The sequence below is a fragment of the Schistocerca gregaria genome, chromosome 3 (assembly GCF_023897955.1).
Source record: "Schistocerca gregaria isolate iqSchGreg1 chromosome 3, iqSchGreg1.2, whole genome shotgun sequence".
NCBI classification, from domain to species: domain Eukaryota; kingdom Metazoa; phylum Arthropoda; class Insecta; order Orthoptera; family Acrididae; genus Schistocerca; species Schistocerca gregaria.
Window position 1 is genome coordinate 690,906,196 of NC_064922.1, and position 18,065 is coordinate 690,924,260.

The following is an 18,065-nucleotide window of genomic DNA, read 5'->3' on the forward strand; positions in this document are numbered from 1 at the left end:
TGCAGAATTTGGAAAAACTAATTATTGCACATTGTTTTACAATAAAATAAAATGCGCCACAACAGGACTGAATTCTGTCATTGCATTTTTTTTTTAATTGTGCATGTTTCGTCATTTGATAGTGATTGAATGCATGCTTATTTTCAGATTTGTTTGTGCGTAGAATTGCTGGCTTCAGGTTAGAGGTTGTTGTTGTTGTTGTTGTCTTCAGTCCTGAGACTGGTTTGATGCAGCTCTCCATGCTACTCTATCCTGTGCAAGCTGCTTCATCTCCCAGTACCTACTACAACCTACATCCTTCTGAATCTGCTTAGTGTACTCATCTCTCGGTCTCCCTCTACGATTTTTACCCTCCACGCTGCCCTCCAATGCTAAATTTGTGATCCCTTGATGCCTCAAAACATGTCCTACCAACCGATCCCTTCTTCTAGTCAAGTTGTGCCACAAACTTCTCTTCTCCCCAATCCTATTCAATACCTCCTCATTAGTTACGTGCTCTATCCACCTTATCTTCAGTATTCTTCTGTAGCACCACATTTCGAAAGCTTCTATTCTCTTCTTGTCCAAACTAGTTATCGTCCATGTTTCACTTCCATACATGGCTACACTCCAAACAAATACTTTCAGAAACGACTTCCTGATACATAAATCTATATTCGATGTTAACAAATTTCTCTTCTTCAGAAACGCTTTCCTTGCCATTGCAAGTCTACATTTTATATCCTCTCTACTTCGACCATCATCAGTTATTTTACTTCCTAAATAGCAAAACTCCTTTACTACTTTAAGTGTCTCATTTCCTAATCTAATTCCCTCAGCATCACCCGATTTAATTTGACTACATTCCATTATCCTCGTTTTGCTTTTGTTAATGTTCATCTTATATCCTCCTTTCAAGACACTGTCCACTCCGTTCAACTGCTCTTCCAAGTCCTTTGCCGTCTCTGACAGAATTACAATGTCATCGGCGAACCTCAAAGTTTTTACTTCGTCTCCATGGATTTTAATACCTACTCCAAATTTTTCTTTTGTTTCCTTTACTGCTTGCTCAATATACAGATTGAATAACATCGGGGAGAGGCTACAACCCTGTCTCACTCCTTTCCCAACCACTGCTTCCCTTTCATGCCCCTCGACTCTTATTACTGCCATCTGGTTTCTGTATTTTACCCCTGCCACCTTTAGAATTTGAAAAAGAGTATTCCAGTCAACATTGTCAAAAGCTTTCTCTAAGTCTACAAATGCTAGAAACGTAGGTTTGCCTTTTCTTAATCTTTCTTCTAAGATAAGTCGTAAGGTCAGTATTGCCTCACGTGTTCCAACATTTCGACGGAATCCAAACTGATCCTCCCCAAGGTCTGCATCTACCAGTTTTTCCATTCGTCTGTAAAGAATTCGCGTTAGTATTTTGCAGCCGTGGCTTATTAAACTGATAGTTCGGTAATTTTCACATCTGTCAGCACCTGCTTTCTTTGGGATTGGAATTATTATATTCTTCTTGAAGTCTGAGGGTATTTCGCCTGTCTCATACATCTTGCTCACCAGCTGGTAGAGTTTTGTCAGGACTGGTTGTCCCAAGGCCGTCAGTAGTTCTAATGGAATGTTGTCTACTCCGGGGGCCTTGTTTCGACTCAGGTCTTTCAGTGCTCTGTCAAACTCTTCACGCAGTATCTTACCTCCCATTTCGTCTTCATCTACATCCTCTTCCATTTCCATAATATTGTCCTCAAGTACATCGCCCTTGTATAAACCTTCTATATACTCCTTCCACCTTTCTGCCTTCCCTTCTTTGCTTAGAACTGGGCTGCCATCTGAGCTCTTGATATTCATACACGTGGTTCTCTTCTCTCCAAAGGTCTCTTTAATTTTCCTGTAGGCAGTATCTATCTTACTCCTAGTGAGATAAGCTTCTACATCCTTACATTTGTCCTCTAGCCATCCCTGTTTAGCCATTTTGCACTTCCTGTCGATCTCATTTTTGAGACGTTTGTATTCCTTTTTGCCTGCTTCATTTACTGCATTTTTATATTTTCTCCTTTCATCAATTAATTTCAATATTTCTTCTGTTACCCAAGGATTTCTAGCAGCCCTCGTCTTTGTACCTACTTTATCCTCTGCTGCCTTCACTACTACATCCCTCAGAGCTACCCATTCTTCTTCTACTGTATTTCTTTCCCCTATTCCTGTCAATTGTTCCCTTATGCTCTCCCTGAAACTCTGTACAACCTCTGGTTCTTACAGTTTATCCAGATCCCGTCTCCTTAATTTCCCACATTTTGTAGTTTCTTCAGTTTTAATCTACAGGTCATAACCAATAGATTGTGGTCAGAGTCCACATCTGCCCCTGGAAATGTCTTACAACTTAAAACCTGGTTCCTAAATCTCTGTCTTACCATTATATAATCTATCTGATACCTTTTAGTATCTCCAGGGTTCTTCCACGTATACAACCTTCTTTCATGATTCTTAAACCAAGTGTTAGCTATGATTAAGTTGTGCTCTGTGCAAAATTCTACTAGGCGGCTTCCTCTTTCATTTCTTAGCCCCAATCCATATTCACCTACTATGTTTCCTTCTCTCCCTTTTCCTACACTCGAATTCCAGTCACCCATTACTATTAAATTTTCGTCTCCCTTCACTATCTGAATAATTTCTTTTATTTCATCGTACATTTCTTCAATTTCTTCTTCATCTGCAGAGCTAGTTGGCATATAAACTTGTACTACTGTAGTAGGTGTGGGCTTCGTATCTATCTTGGCCACAATAATGCGTTCACTATGCTGTTTGTAGTAGCTTACCCGCATTCCTATTTTCCTATTCATTATTAAACCTACTCCTGCATTACCCCTATTTGATTTTGTGTTTATAACCCTGTAGTCACCTGACCAGAAGTCTTGTTCCTCCTGCCACCGAACTTCACTAATTCCCACTATATCTAACTTTAACCTATCCATTTCCCTTTTTAAATTTTCTAACCTACCTGCCCGATTAAGGGATCTGACATTCCACGCTCCGATCCGTAGAACGCCAGTTTTCTTTCTCCTGATAACGACGTCCTCCTGAGTAGTCCCCGCCCGGAGATCCGAATGGGGGACTATTTTACCTCCGGAATATTTTACCCAAGAGGATGCCATCATCATTTAATCATACAGTAAAGCTGCATGTCCTCGGGAAAAATTACGGCTGTAGTTTCCCCTTGCTTTCAGCCGTTCGCAGTACCAGCTCAGCAAGGCCGTTTTGGTTAATGTTGCAAGGCCAGTTCAGTCAATCATCCAGACTGTTGCCCCTGCAACTACTGAAAAGGCTGCTGCCCCTCTTCAGGAACCACACGTTTGTCTGGCCTCTCAACAGATACCCCTCCGTTGTGGTTGCACCTACGGTACGGCCATCTGTATCGCTGAGGCACACAAGCCTCCCCACCAACGGCAAGGTCCATGGTTCATGGGGGGAGGGGTTAGAGGTACAAGAGCGTAAATAGATTCTGGACTAAGGGGAGTGAGGTATGCAGGGCGCAGTGGGCTCTGACGAATTCAAGCGGCCCACTGAAGAAATCTTTTAGAAACTTTAGAATGTCCTGTCATCGTATACCCCTATGCTCTACACAGACCTCTCCCCATCTTTCTGTATGTGGACAGGTTTTCATTATTGAGTCCCGTCCGGGTAACCAGATTGAACGATATTTTGGCATTTGAGCTTCTAATGATAGAATACTGAGCAAATTTTCTAAAGAAATTCAGCCCTCTCCATTTGTGCGATACTTTTGTTAATCAAAGCGATTTTTGCACGTCACAGACAAATCCGAATGTATTTTCATGCACTGATTTTAACTGAATGTTATTTGTAACGATATTTACAGCTTCTTTGCCTTGTGAAAACTGAAATATTACAAACTCAGAGTTCTCCCAGCCTCCACATAACGACTCCATTGCTAACACTTAACTGCTGTAGATAGGTAATCTGGCGATTATAATTGTGAGCTCATATTTTTAATTTGCCATAACGCTAGCAAACGAATCAAAATAAGTTTTACTGTTCTTTCTTGTTACAAACTTATCCAATAGAAACACAGCACAGAAAAATGAACGGCAGCTCTTACCTTAAAATAATGCAAGTAAGAACTGAAATGAAACTTCCTGGCAGATTAAAACTGCGTGCCAGACCGAGACTCGAGCTCGGGACCTTTGCCTTCCGCGGGCAAGCGCTCTACCAACTGAGCTACCCTAACACGACTCACGCCCCGTCCTCACAGCTTTACTTCTGCCAGTACCTCGTCTCCTACCTTCCGAACTTTACACAAGCTCTCCTGCGAACCTTGCAAAACTAGCACCCCTGAAAGAAAGGACATTGCGGAGACATGGCATAGTCATAGCCTGGAGGATGTTTCCAGAATGAGATTTTCACTCTGCAGCGGAGTGTGCACTGATATGAAACTTCCTGGCAGATTAAAACTGTGTGCCGGACCGAGACTCGAACTCGGGACCCTTGCCTTTCGCGGGCAAGTACTCTACCAATTGAGCTACCCAAGCACGACTAACGCCCCCTCCTCAAAGCTTTACTTCCGGCAGTACCTCGTCTCCTACCTTCTAAACTTTACAGAAGTTCTTCTGCGAACCTGCAGAACTGGCACTCCTGAAAGAAAGGATATTGCGGAGACATGGCTTAGCCACAGCCTGGGGGATGTTTCACTCTGTAGCAGAGTGCTAGTTCTGCAAGGTTCGCAGGAGAGCTTGTGTAAAGTTCGGAAGGTAGGAGACGAGGTACTGGCAGAAGTAGAGCTGTGAGGAGGGGGCGTTCGAGCTTGGGTAGCTCAGTTGGTAGAGCACTTGCCCGTGAAAGGCAAAGGTCCCGAGTTCGAGTCACGGCCGACACATAGTTTTAATCTGCCAGGAAATTTCATATCAGCGCACACTCCGCTGCAGAGTGAAAATCTCATTCTAAGAACTGAAGTGACTCACAACAACTGAGCTCAAGTAGGACAACAGTTGGTTTTGCTAAAACGGGGATGGGTGATAGCTATTAGTTCTATGGATGTATAGATAGTTTAAATCTATCGTTGGCCTTGCTGACAATCGATAGTCATTTCCCTTTTTCGTTGTATGATTGAAAACCAAAATACCTTTCAATGTCACTATGCGATGTAGTTTCATTTAAGTAATTGGGGGGATGTCCGGACCCCTGGACCCGCCGCCCTTTGACTTCTACGATCACCTGACTTAAAACTGCAATGACGTTAGCATGAGAAAGAGGTGGGTATGAAGAAAGCATTTACAGCCGTAGACAACGATAGATATTTCCCGGCAGTACGAAAGGAATATTCTCCATCATTTGTGGACAACGCCTTAGCAATACATCGACAACTACTTGGAATAGGCTGATGCATTATCAACAATATTTCGTGGCAACAACACATTACTGCTGTGTATAACAGCCACATTGCAGCAGTGTTGGCGGCAAACTATTGCGGCCTAACAATACTGCAATATATGACCTGTGAAAAGACGTCTTAATCCTCTGCAGTTTCATCTGTTTAGTGACTTGCAACATGCTTATGACACAATTTTGAATTCAGTGAACTCATCAGTTCTCGGTCGTAACATTATTAGTGGTGGCCCATTATTAATCTGCATTCTGTAATTAAAATTTAAAGAAGTTAGGCAGACGCGTCAAATCAAATATATATTGAAAGTATCGCGATTTTTTTAATGAAAAAGATATGTAATATGACACTAAAATGTCGACTTCCAAGTGATGGCGAAACAGGTTTTCTGTGGATTGAATTGTTGTTATATAAATTTTGACAACAGAAAATAACTTTCCATTGTTTCCGAGTCGTTAAACTTTATTACTTGAAACATACAACAGATTAAAAATAAGAGAATTCTAATTACCATTGTCTGTAACAGTCATTCTTACAAAACCCCAGTTTCTCACATTTGTTGCCGGCCATTGTGGCCGAGCGGTTCTAGGCGCTTCAGTCTGGAACCTCGCGACCGCTACGGTCGCAGGTTCGAATTTTGCCTCGGGCATGGATGTGTGTGATGTCCTTAGGTTAGTTAGGTTTAAGTCGTTCTAAGTTCTAGGGGACTGATGACCTAAGATGTTAAGTCCCATAGTGCTCAGAGCCATTTGAACCACATTTGTTCTCTCTCTGCGTCTTAGGCATGTTAGTGTAGTTTTGTTTCGTTTCACTTTGTTCGCGTTGAGTAAGAATGTTTGCGGAGAACTGAAGTTGAGGTAGGAGTTGAAATTTCTCTTAAGGGGTATTACAAAATGCGCACTGCGATCGTGCACAGTGATATCTTTTTGGAGCTTGTTCTGAAGCAGTATAATTACCGGATGGAAAGTTCATGATAATCAAGATACACTGGACAGTATCTCATGATTTTGAGTTACTTATTAATCAACTACCGATTATTAAAGTTTCTAACTTCGAAATAGAATGACATACTGCAATACTAAATGGGCATGTAAGTTTAAATGTTTAGGGCAAATCTAGTTATACAGTTATGCTCAAGTCCCTTGGCACGTCATATAATCTAACTCTCCCCCAAACAATTTATAACACAAATTATGGCAATCAGCTATATTGTTGACCACATTTCTACAGCTACATCGAGTTTGTAAAACAAATTGTGCGAATGCTTGCAGTTAAACTATAAGAATGGTAAATGAAGAACAAGCTCTGTTTACGCACTGGAAAGACGTACACGACTCACTTGGCGTCTGTGAACAGTGTAGTACAGTCAGTAAAGTAACCTGCAGTTCTCAAGAAAAACGAAAAACGTTTCGAAAGAAGTTTACTAAGTTACAGTTCCCGTTTTCTTAACTGCCACTGCTGCTAAACATAGCAGTTCATTTCCCATAGCAAAACTTCTCGTCATGCCGGTGTACGTAAGACGGGTTGAATATGCTTCGCAAATCGCTCGTGTGTGGTGCGGTCGATGTGAGCGTGCGATTGCAGTGATATACGATCATCCCAGGTTCAAATAACATCCAAACCACGGTGACGCAAAGTTTTACTACAGACAGAAATTCCATTCATAGTCCGAAAAGATTCTAAGTACACTGAGCACAAAAAACTGGCCCATACCTGTGCAGATGGCACGGCAAGGAAAGGTACTTGGGTGGTAGCGAGGGCTCTGTTGCGAATGGGCATCGTGCGACAGGGGAGGAGTAATTTGGTAACTGAAGCTTTAACACATAATAACTTGTAAGTTACAGCTAGTGAGTGTCCGGACGATCATATTGTCAGAATGTCTCAGGACGACATAGACAGATATAGTCATTCAACGTCAATATTTTCTAATGGGAGTACTGAAAAAGAAGCAATTGCACAAACGAAGGATCAACCAGAATAAATAATTGTAAGCGTAGGCTTCCGCAGCCATTGTCAGTCAATAAAATTCTTCTGGGTCTGTGAATGCTGAATGAGAAAAATGTGTTTCTTACAAAATGTTCAAATGTGTACGAAATCTTATGGGACTTAACTGCTGTCATCAGTTTCTAAGCTTACACACTACCTAACCTAAATAATCCTAAGGACAAACACACACACCCATGTCCGAGGGAGGATTCGGACCTGCGACCGTTGCAGTCGCGCGGTTCCAGACTTCAGCGCCTAGAACCGTTAGGTCACACTGGCTGGCTAAACTGGGGGGAGGGGGGGGGGGGGGGGGGGGAAGAGACAGTTACCGAATTCTGATAGCCTGTTGAGGATGAGGAAGATGGGTGTTAGAACTTTATTCGTGCTTTCATTATTTCTTTTCGTTGGTGGAAATAGACTTTATTGATTGTTGTTCACTTTATTGCTTGCTACTGTTGGAAATCTGAGGATGGGAAACGAGCGGCGTTACGCCACAACTGTTGCCCGTTTTCCAGTCTCCTCTTTCTACTAATAACAAGTTATAGAGGAGCACACACTCTGAGGAAGGCCACTTACAATAGTGGCCGAAAGTTTTGCACGTGGACAACGCGGTCACAACCCCTGGAAAATTTATTTAAAGCAAATAAAGTTTGATCACCCATTGCAAGAAGGAAATATCATAAAACAAAAAATGATAAAAAATGTAGCATAGCAGACAACGCCGCTTACTGGCAATGTAAATTATCCATGCGTCAGTCCCTCACAATCTGTTCGCTAATACTACCTAAATATAAAATTTTCTTCTCCTTCTTCTACGAGTTTTCAGGAGTAGTGTAGCCTTGGAAAGTATTTGTAGCCCCCATTCTTATTGTGCGATTAGAATAGCCAGCTGTATTAGCGACCCTCAGAAGCGCACTTTTTGCCATTTTATGAAGCAGAGAGATAGGAAAGGGAACACTACGTGCTCAGGTCTGCAGGACGATCATTTACTAATGTTATAGCGCTAATGTTCCAGTTCTTAAATGAGTTCTCATTGTCAGTACACGGAGTAGACATTACAAATCAACTGAGAAGTTTGATTGTTTACCATAAGGATAGTTAATATTGTTAGTAAACTGAGTAGTTTGGCATTATATTGCTATTCTACATAAACATTTCTGTGTATTGTAATAAATCGAAGCTCTTAATGAGATATGTTTATTATAGTATAGTACAGTAATTTCTCGATCCAAGGGTTGTTTGTACAGTAATAAGATTTGTCATATGTGTTTCGCGAGGATAGGACAGATACCGACAGTGGCCTTCTTGGAAACACTATTTGCTTAAAATGATTAAGAAAGACCTAAGAATGCCAACCCCCCCCCCCCCCCCCCATGAACCATAGACCTTGCCGTTGGTGGGGAGGCTTGTGTGCCTCAGCGATACAGATGGCCGTACCGTAGGTGCAACCACAACGGAGGGGTATCTGTTGAGAGGCCAGACAAACGTGTGGTTCCTGAAGAGGGGCAGCAGCCTTTTCAGTAGTTGCAGGGGCAACAGTCTGGATGATTGACTGATCTGGCCTTGCAACATTAACCAAAACGGCCTTGCTGTGCTGGTACTGCGAACGGCTGAAAGCAAGGGGAAACTACAGCCGTAATTTTTCCCGAGGACATGCAGCTTTACTGTATGATTAAATGATGATGGCATCCTCTTGGGTAAAATATTCCGGAGGTAAAATAGTCCCCCATTCGGATCTCCGGGCGGGGACTACTCAGGAGGACGTCGTTATCAGGAGAAAGAAAACTGGCGTTCTACGGATCGGAGCGTGGAATGTCAGATCCCTTAATCGGGCAGGTAGGTTAGAAAATTTAAAAAGGGAAATGGATAGGTTAAAGTTAGATATAGTGGGAATTAGTGAAGTTCGGTGGCAGGAGGAACAAGACTTCTGGTCAGGTGACTACAGGGTTATAAACACAAAATCAAATAGGGGTAACGCAGGAGTAGGTTTAATAATGAATAGGAAAATAGGAATGCGGGTAAGCTACTACAAACAGCATAGTGAACGCATTATTGTGGCCAAGATAGATACGAAGCCCACACCTACTACAGTAGTACAAGTTTATATGCCAACTAGCTCTGCAGATGAAGAAGAAATTGAAGAAATGTACGATGAAATAAAAGAAGTTATTCAGATAGTGAAGGGAGACGAAAATTTAATAGTAATGGGTGACTGGAATTCGAGTGTCAGGAAAAGGGAGAGAAGGAAACATAGTAGGTGAATATGGATTGGGGCTAAGAAATGAAAGAGGAAGCCGCCTAGTAGAATTTTGCACAGAGCACAACTTAATCATAGCTAACACTTGGTTTAAGAATCATGAAAGAAGGTTGTATACGTGGAAGAACCCTGGAGATACTAAAAGGTATCAGATAGATTATATAATGGTAAGACAGAGATTTAGGAACCAGGTTTTAAGTTGTAAGACATTTCCAGGGGCAGATGTGGACTCTGACCACAATCTATTGGTTATGACCTGTAGATTAAAACTGAAGAAACTGCAAAAATGTGGGAAATTAAGGAGATGGGACCTGGATAAACTGAAAGAACCAGAGGTTGTACAGAGTTTCAGAGAGAGCATAAGGGAACAATTGACAGGAAAAGGGGAAAGAAATACAGTAGAAGAAGAATGGGTAGCTCTGAGGGATGTAGTAGTGAAGGCAGCAGAGGATAAAGTAGGTACAAAGACGAGGGCTGCTAGAAATCCTTGGGTAACAGAAGAAATATTGAATTTAATTGATGAAAGGAGAAAATATAAAAATGCAGTAAATGAAGCAGGCAAAAAGGAATACAAACGTCTCAAAAATGAGATCGACAGGAAGTGCAAAATGGCTAAACAGGGATGGCTAGAGGACAAATGTAAGGATGTAGAAGCTTATCTCACTAGGGGTAAGATAGATACTGCCTACAGGAAAATTAAAGAGACCTTTGGAGAGAAGAGAACCACGTGTATGAATATCAAGAGCTCAGATGGCAGCCCAGTTCTAAGTAAAGAAGGGAAGGCAGAAAGGTGGAAGGAGTATATAGAAGGTTTATACAAGGGCGATGTACTTGAGGACAATATTATGGAAATAGAAGAGGATGTAGATGAAGACCAAATGGGAGGTAAGATACTGCGTGAAGAGTTTGACAGAGCACTGAAAGACCTGAGTCGAAACAAGGCCCCCGGAGTAGACAACATTCCATTAGAACTACTGACGGCCTTGGGAGAGCCAGTCATGACAAAACTCTACCAGCTGGTGAGCAAGATGTATGAGACAGGCGAAATACCCTCAGACTTCAAGAAGAATATAATAATTCCAATCCCAAAGAAAGCAGGTGCTGACAGATGTGAAAATTACCGAACTATCAGTTTAATAAGCCACGGCTGCAAAATACTAACGCGAATTCTTTACAGACGAATGGAAAAACTGGTAGATGCAGACCTCGGGGAGGATCAGTTTGGATTCCGTCGAAATGTTGGAACACGTGAGGCAATACTGACCTTACGACTTATCTTAGAAGAAAGATTAAGAAAAGGCAAACCTACGTTTCTAGCATTTGTAGACTTAGAGAAAGCTTTTGACAATGTTGACAGGAATACTCTTTTTCAAATTCTAAAGGTGGCAGGGGTAAAATACAGGGAGCGAAAGGCTATTCATAATTTGTACAGAAACCAGATGGCAGTAATAATAGTCGAGGGGCATGAAAAGGAAGCAGTGGTTGGGAAAGGAGTGAGACAGGGTTGTAGCCTCTCCCCAATGTTATTCAATCTGTATATTGAGCAAGCAGTAAAGGAAACAAAAGAAAAATTTGGAGTAGGTATTAAAATTCATGGAGAAGAAGTAAAAACTTTGAGGTTCGCCGATGACATTGTAATTCTGTCAGAGACGGCAAAGGACTTGGAAGAGCAGTTGAACGGAATGGACAGTGTCTTGAAAGTAGGATATAAGATGAACATTAACAAAAGCAAAACGAGGATAATGGAATGTAGTCAAATTAAATTCGGGTGATGCTGAGGGAATTAGATTAGGAAATGAGACACTTAAAGTAGTAAAGGAGTTTTGCTATTTAGGAAGTAAAATAACTGATGATGGTCGAAGTAGAGAGGATATAAAATGTAGACTGGCAATGGCAAGGAAAGCGTTTCTGAAGAAGAGAAATTTGTTAACATCGAATATAGATTTATGTATCAGGAAGTCGTTTCTGAAAGTATTTGTTTGGAGTGTAGCCATGTATGGAAGTGAAACATGGACGATAACTAGTTTGGACAAGAAGAGAATAGAAGCTTTCGAAATGTGGTGCTACAGAAGAATACTGAAGATAAGGTGGATAGATCACGTAACTAATGAGGAGGTATTGAATAGGATTGGGGAGAAGAGAAGTTTGTGGCACAACTTGACTAGAAGAAGGGATCGGTTGGTAGGACATGTTTTGAGGCATCAAGGGATCACAAATTTAGCATTGGAGGGCAACGTGGAGGGTAAAAATCGTAGAGGGAGACCGAGAGATGAGTACACTAAGCAGATTCAGAAGGATGTAGGTTGCACTAGGTACTGGGAGATGAAGCAGCTTGCACAGGATAGAGTAGCATGGAGAGCTGCATCAAACCAGTCTCAGGACTGAAGACAACAACAACAACAAGTCAGAATGATCAGACAGTGCATGAATTTCCATCTTCCTGAATCTGATGTCAGTATTTAAACAAATATATTACCCCATTCGATTTATATCTTACAGTAAGCGTTTCACCCAGATGTTTTTGTTTAAATCAAAAACTCTTTCGTACTGGAAACTGTGAAGTTATATTGAGTGAACTCGTCGTAGTACAAAATACAATTCATGTTTCTATCAGCTTCTTGCGTAAAAGCAATTACGTTTTTAACCATAACAGCCTTGCTCAGTTAACTACACCGAGTTTAGACAAATAAAGAACTTTATAAAAGGTGACATGAGAATGATGCTGTAGGTATCTGATTATACCTCCCTTAATACTGTCATCCTCTGACATATGTTAACTGAATGACTTTGGATATGTAACTGTTAACAGTAAACGTTTTTCTACAGGGAAAATGACCTATCGAGAAAGAGCTTGGTAGCTGTGGGAGGTACGCTTCTGCTTCTTGCGGTGTACAACTGGCCTGTTGCAACAGCCAGTGTCATACCAGGTTCGTAGCTGATTCATCTTTTTTATGTACTGTAGTAATGTGTAGTGTTAAGCTGGTATAGAATATTTTATACAGTCCAGTATCTATAAGGTATAGCTGACTGCCGAACGACAGCTGTGTTATTAACACAATAAATTGTCACTTCTCAAGCGGTGAAGAGGAGCTGCTGGAAGTCAGTGTACGGGATCTCTAACTCACACACAACTGCTCCAAACTCCAACAGGCAACGCAGCGTATAAAAAGAAAGAAACATAAAACTCTGTTTTACGCAGCTACGAAAGTAGAAGTGATAACACTCTTCGTTCCAAGGACAATGAATCTGTGGTACCGTACGCCTCTGTAGTCCGTATTGTTGCAAAAACAACTTTGTAGTAAATATAGTGCGGTAAGGCAATTAGGTTTTTTTTTTATCTTCTGAATTGGGCCTGCACTTTACAGATGATAAAAAAGAACTGATTTCGACACTGTACTACATTTACTTCACAGCTTGTTCACTTTATAGAACTACTTGGACCACAACTTAATTTAATCTCAGTGATTTTTAGTGAACCGCATACGGGAAACATTATATTTCGTTGAAAATATTTAGTACTGGTACCGGTAACGTAACATCTTAGCTACCGGTTAGTCAATAACTGTCAGCTTGGTATGCACGTAGAAATGTGTGTCTCGTGCATCTATTTCGGCCATAAAAACAGTTCGTTTGACGAAATAAAACAGCATAAGTTGCATGAGCGTAGTTTTTTGTTGAATAACTACGCCGGTAGTAATAATCTGTATAGATTGTTGGCGGTGGAATTTGAAATATTAAATATGTTACGGAACCCTTAAACAATTAAAACCTGCCCCCTTACATGTTCAGTCTTTAACAATCGTCATTTAATGTTAACCGTATAAATGGGTACATTATACATTTCTGACTTTACAACAATATACAAAACGACAAACGCTAATACAATACGCAAAATAATATTTTATTGATTCTATTGTAAATTGATAAAATTGCCGTACCCTGTGAGGGGCAGGAGGGGGCAGCTGCCCCCCCCCCCCTCCTAGAAGATATTCGCAGTTTTTCACTAGTTTACTGTTTTATTTAATAATAAGTGCTGTATGTTGTCTCGAGTATTTGTTTCCCGAGACTAGTATGACCTGCCCCCCCCCCCCCCCCCACCCCCTCCCAGTTCAGATCCAGGGTACGCCCTTGGTCGTAGTAGCCGAGAATTCCGTTTGCGAAGTAAAGTATGTTGTTGGGAACCGCAGAAGTCAGCGCTCTTGTGGCAAGTTGTTGATATTTGTCACACAAACCCAGAACCAAGAATCACCAAGTGACGTTTGTTTTCATATCTAAAAAGGAGTTATAAGTTTCGTTTGCTTTATTTTCTGACTTGTGCAAATTCAGTTCAAAAGGGTTTTCAGCCCATGAATTCACTTTCAGTTTTGAATTTAGCTTGCCAGGAAAGTACGTCCCAAAAGATGTGTGCATTTTGTGGAAACTCTGGACCAGTTCTTCAAGTACTTCATTTGGTAATTCTGAGATCTGGCCAGTGAACGCATTCAGTTTTTAAAATCCGTCTACTTCTCTCTTGGCAGCACAATCCAAAAATCATAGCATTTTTTTGAAAGCGGTTATCTTGTTATTAGTATTGAAAGCTGTTACTGTTTCTCTTGTAAAGATAAATTTCATTCATTAGCTTTTCCAAATATATCGGCCTAGAAAGGTAGCCTGAACAACCAAGTCTCGTCCCTCGAACGTTCTTACAATTTAAAAAAAATTTCATTCATAAAAACCCGTAATTCAGTTCGTAGATTGAATAATCTTATTAAGGTCTTACTCTGTGATAACCATCTAACCCTGGTGTGGAACAGTAGCGTTTTGCTTATGCTCCCATAATCTTCATGCAATATCGAAAACAATCGGCCTGTTTGGTAAGTCTCCCCTGACCCAGGATTCAGGGTGACTTTTCGAAGATGTCCTTATTTCCTAAACGCCACCAGTCCCATTTCTTCGTTCCTCTACCTTCCCATTCAACCCATCTGCCAGAAGAAGAAGCCACTAACTCTCAAAGCAATACGATTTCCATTACTTTGTATGTGTGTGTTTTCCTGCTTGGTGAGCTGATTTTTTTTTAATCATCTAGCTACATTATATTTTCAAAAACTGATTATTATCATTGATAAATACAATGACTGTTATATAAAAGGTGATATGGGTAGTGCAATTGGCGTGTACAAATTCATGTTTTCACTCATTGCACATGATCTGTTGAATGTACTGTAATGCTGTTAGGTATTACAGGGGAAATTAAGAAGCTTGAACTCTCACAGCGGATACAAAAAGATGTGTGTGACTCGGTAACATTTGAATTATCTCTCTTTTTTTTAGTTATCCTTTCTGTCTTCTTTTCAAGGTGAGGCATTTGACATACATGTTTGTGTTCAGACAGATGTCACCAGCCACCAGAACGAGGAGACTGTACCGATTATGTTCACAAATGGTTCTACAGTAACAAAACTGGTAAATGCGAAACATTCATTTATGGTGGATGCAGAGGAAATGACAACAAATTTGACTCAGAAAATGAGTGCAGCCTTGCCTGTGTTGAGGGATGTGAGTACTCATTTGTTGCTATTAGATACCCTATTTTCATCATTCCGATTATACCCTTTTTATTTCCCCTGCTGCTCCATTTATTTCTTCCAATTTTGCTTCAGGCTTGCCCATTCATTAGTTTTTTTTTTCTAAACTGCAAATATGATTTGTTTTCGTTTTATTCAATCTTCCTTGGGCACTTTCTCTGGCTTATTTGCTCTCTCTCTCTCTCTCTCTCTCTCTCTCTCTCTCTCTCTCTCTCGATCTCTCTCTCTCTCTCTCTCTCTCTTCTTTATTGTGTGTAATATACAATAATAATAATGATACTCTGTTCAACATCGAATATTTCATTGCATATGTATAAAAACAGGTTACAATTCTTAATAATAGCACAATAATACATTCTTCTCAATCACTAATTAACAAAATGGTTAAGTTACAAGTAAAATGGTTTGCTTAACACTATTTACATATTTTTTGAAGCACTTCTTATTCTACATGTAAGTATGGTATTCTTCTAATGTATGAAATGGATTTTGTAACAGGAATTCCTTTAGCTGAAATGTAAGCTTCATTGTGGGTAGGGTCGTAACATAACTTTAAATCTGCATTTTGTGGACCCTGTTCATAGAGTGCTGTTCTGTGGCTGCTGATGTAAAATTTTTCTTTCTTTCTTGTATTTTTCTAATAAAAATCAGAGCAAATGTTTGGATGCAGTCTTTTAACAAGTAATATTGTTTTCAGAATGTACATGTTTACTATGGTTAGTAGACCAGTTTTGGAAAGAAGTCTTGGCATGATTCCTTATATTTTGCTTCACAGATGGTTCTTATAGCCCTTTTTCTGAAGTAGCAACAGCTTTAGATTTGCTTTGGTTGTTGCTCCCCAAATTTCTATTTTGTAACTCAGGTGAGAGGAAAATAGATCATGGTATGCAGTCTTTAGGACAACAGCGTCTTTTCAGAACTTACTAATCATATTAATTGCAAATATATTCTTAGACAACTTACAAGCTAGAGTGTCAACATGTGTGTCTCATTTTAGATTGCTTTGACTTGTTAAACTGAGGAATACTACACTGTACTCTTTTTTTACTAATTCATTGCCTATGTGTAGTTTAATTTCATCATTAAAACTACTGTTGTTAAACTACAATAAGACATATTTTACTACTGCTTACATTTAAGTGTCTTTCATTAAAGTGATGGACAATTTCATTTATAACATTATTACAGTGGGTCTCTAGTTTGTTTATAATGCTAAACTGGTGCATTTCCTGTTTGCATGCAGCGTGTTGTTATCTTCAGTACTATGGATGGATTCTAACTTAGTTTTTCAGATAGGCAAATGGGAATGGAATGGAAAGAAAATTTGTGTACATAAAAGAAAATTGTATACATTGTATAAATCCTTGTGAAACTAGGTCTCTTAAGTAACTATGTACCTGTGTTGATGACTTTGTTAACTTTTTATTGTGTTAACATTTGATAGCAGTATGTTTTATTGTGTGTCTGATATGATTTTAAAATGATATGTGAACAAGTATGCTCTTTGGCCCTGAAGATACTGCTGCTGCATCATGGAAACTTGTGAAGGGAGACTGTAGAGTGACATACCATCTTATATACAGTAGAAACCCCTGGGACTATGTGCAGTTCACACATTTCTGAAGAACCAAATTAAAATGGTGAAGCATTTTCCTTCCTCACTGTCACAGTCTTCAGCAGAGAATCAGAGTAATACCTGCCACAAATTGAAAAGTTTTTTTTTTTTTTTTTTTTTTTTTTTTTTTTTTTTTTTTTTTTTTTTTTTAAATCAGTACTGAAACAGGACTGTTACTTCTAGTATCATAACACAGATTTAGCAAATTAGTCAAAAGCTTACATACTATTTTATGGCAGTAGGCTTCATGACCCTGATTACATTCCAAGTGACTTTGTATCGCTTCTTAAAGTGAAAATTTTCAGGAAAGATGACAATTTGTAATGTATGGAGAGCTTCTACCATAATGTTATTGGTATATTCAAACAGTGGAGAGACAGCATAAATTATGATGATTGCTTCTCATCACATAAAGGAAGCTCAGAGTGACCAACACTTAAAAGCACAATTCACTTTTAAATGTGCCTGTCTGCCACTCAATACTTCCTATGCATAATGAATGGCAATCAGTTCCAGCTCATATGTGTAGAGTATTAATGTACTCTTGACAGTTTTGTTATAAATAATTGACTTGCTAAGATGGCAGGAACCATAATATAAGATTTGTTCACATATTCTATCTGCAATGTGGTCTGTATCTGCTTGTAAAAATAGCAAATGAATATAGTTTAAGTATCTCCACCTTGAAATAAAAAATGACAGCATTTAATGAATGAGCCAAACTAGTCATTAATAACAAATCAGTATAGAAACTTAGCCAGAACCCGGTCCCACACACTATTCCTGCATTGTTGCCTGGCTCATGGAAGCCCCCCCCCCCCCCCCCCCGATGGTCTTACCATCAAATTACCCATCTTCAGCTGCAACACCTACTTTCACAATGATCTCCATATATTCGGATTCTGCCAGTCCTTAGCCCTCACCAACCTAGTCTAGCAGAACAATGTAAATCTGGCCCAAACCTCCATGCAATACCACCTCTCCATCCATAAAATTCTGCTGCTCTGCAATCCCAAATTCCTGTATCCCATCCTTCATATTGAAACTCTTGCCCTCTAGGAACTAGAGCAGCATGCACAATGCCACCTCAAAAGCCTCTCCAACCTGTTCACCTCTACTCCCACAATGGACTACTAATACCCACCTCTGCTACAACACCTTCCAAATCTCCTCCATATCGCCTCATAGCTAACAAACCATGACTCATAGACCTATCACATTTAACACACCCTCAGAAATCATACAGAATACAGAACCAAAATAGCT

The 18,065-nt window shown here is 40.0% G+C and overlaps 1 protein-coding gene across 14 annotated transcripts in view; it reads left to right on the forward strand.

The window, feature by feature from the left end:
* Window positions 1-18,065, forward strand: part of LOC126354429 (axotactin) — a 547,963-nt gene that overhangs the window by 202,169 nt on the left and 327,729 nt on the right. For all 14 annotated transcript variants that reach the window (XR_007565327.1, XR_007565328.1, XR_007565329.1 and 11 more), the window contains exons 3-4: window positions 12,447-12,547; window positions 14,988-15,155. Coding sequence is in view for 10 of the 14 variants with exons in the window: in XM_050004068.1 (XP_049860025.1) it covers window positions 12,447-12,547; window positions 14,988-15,155 (269 nt within the window). In the remaining 4 variants the exon portion in view is untranslated. The remainder of the gene's footprint in view (window positions 1-12,446; window positions 12,548-14,987; window positions 15,156-18,065) is intronic.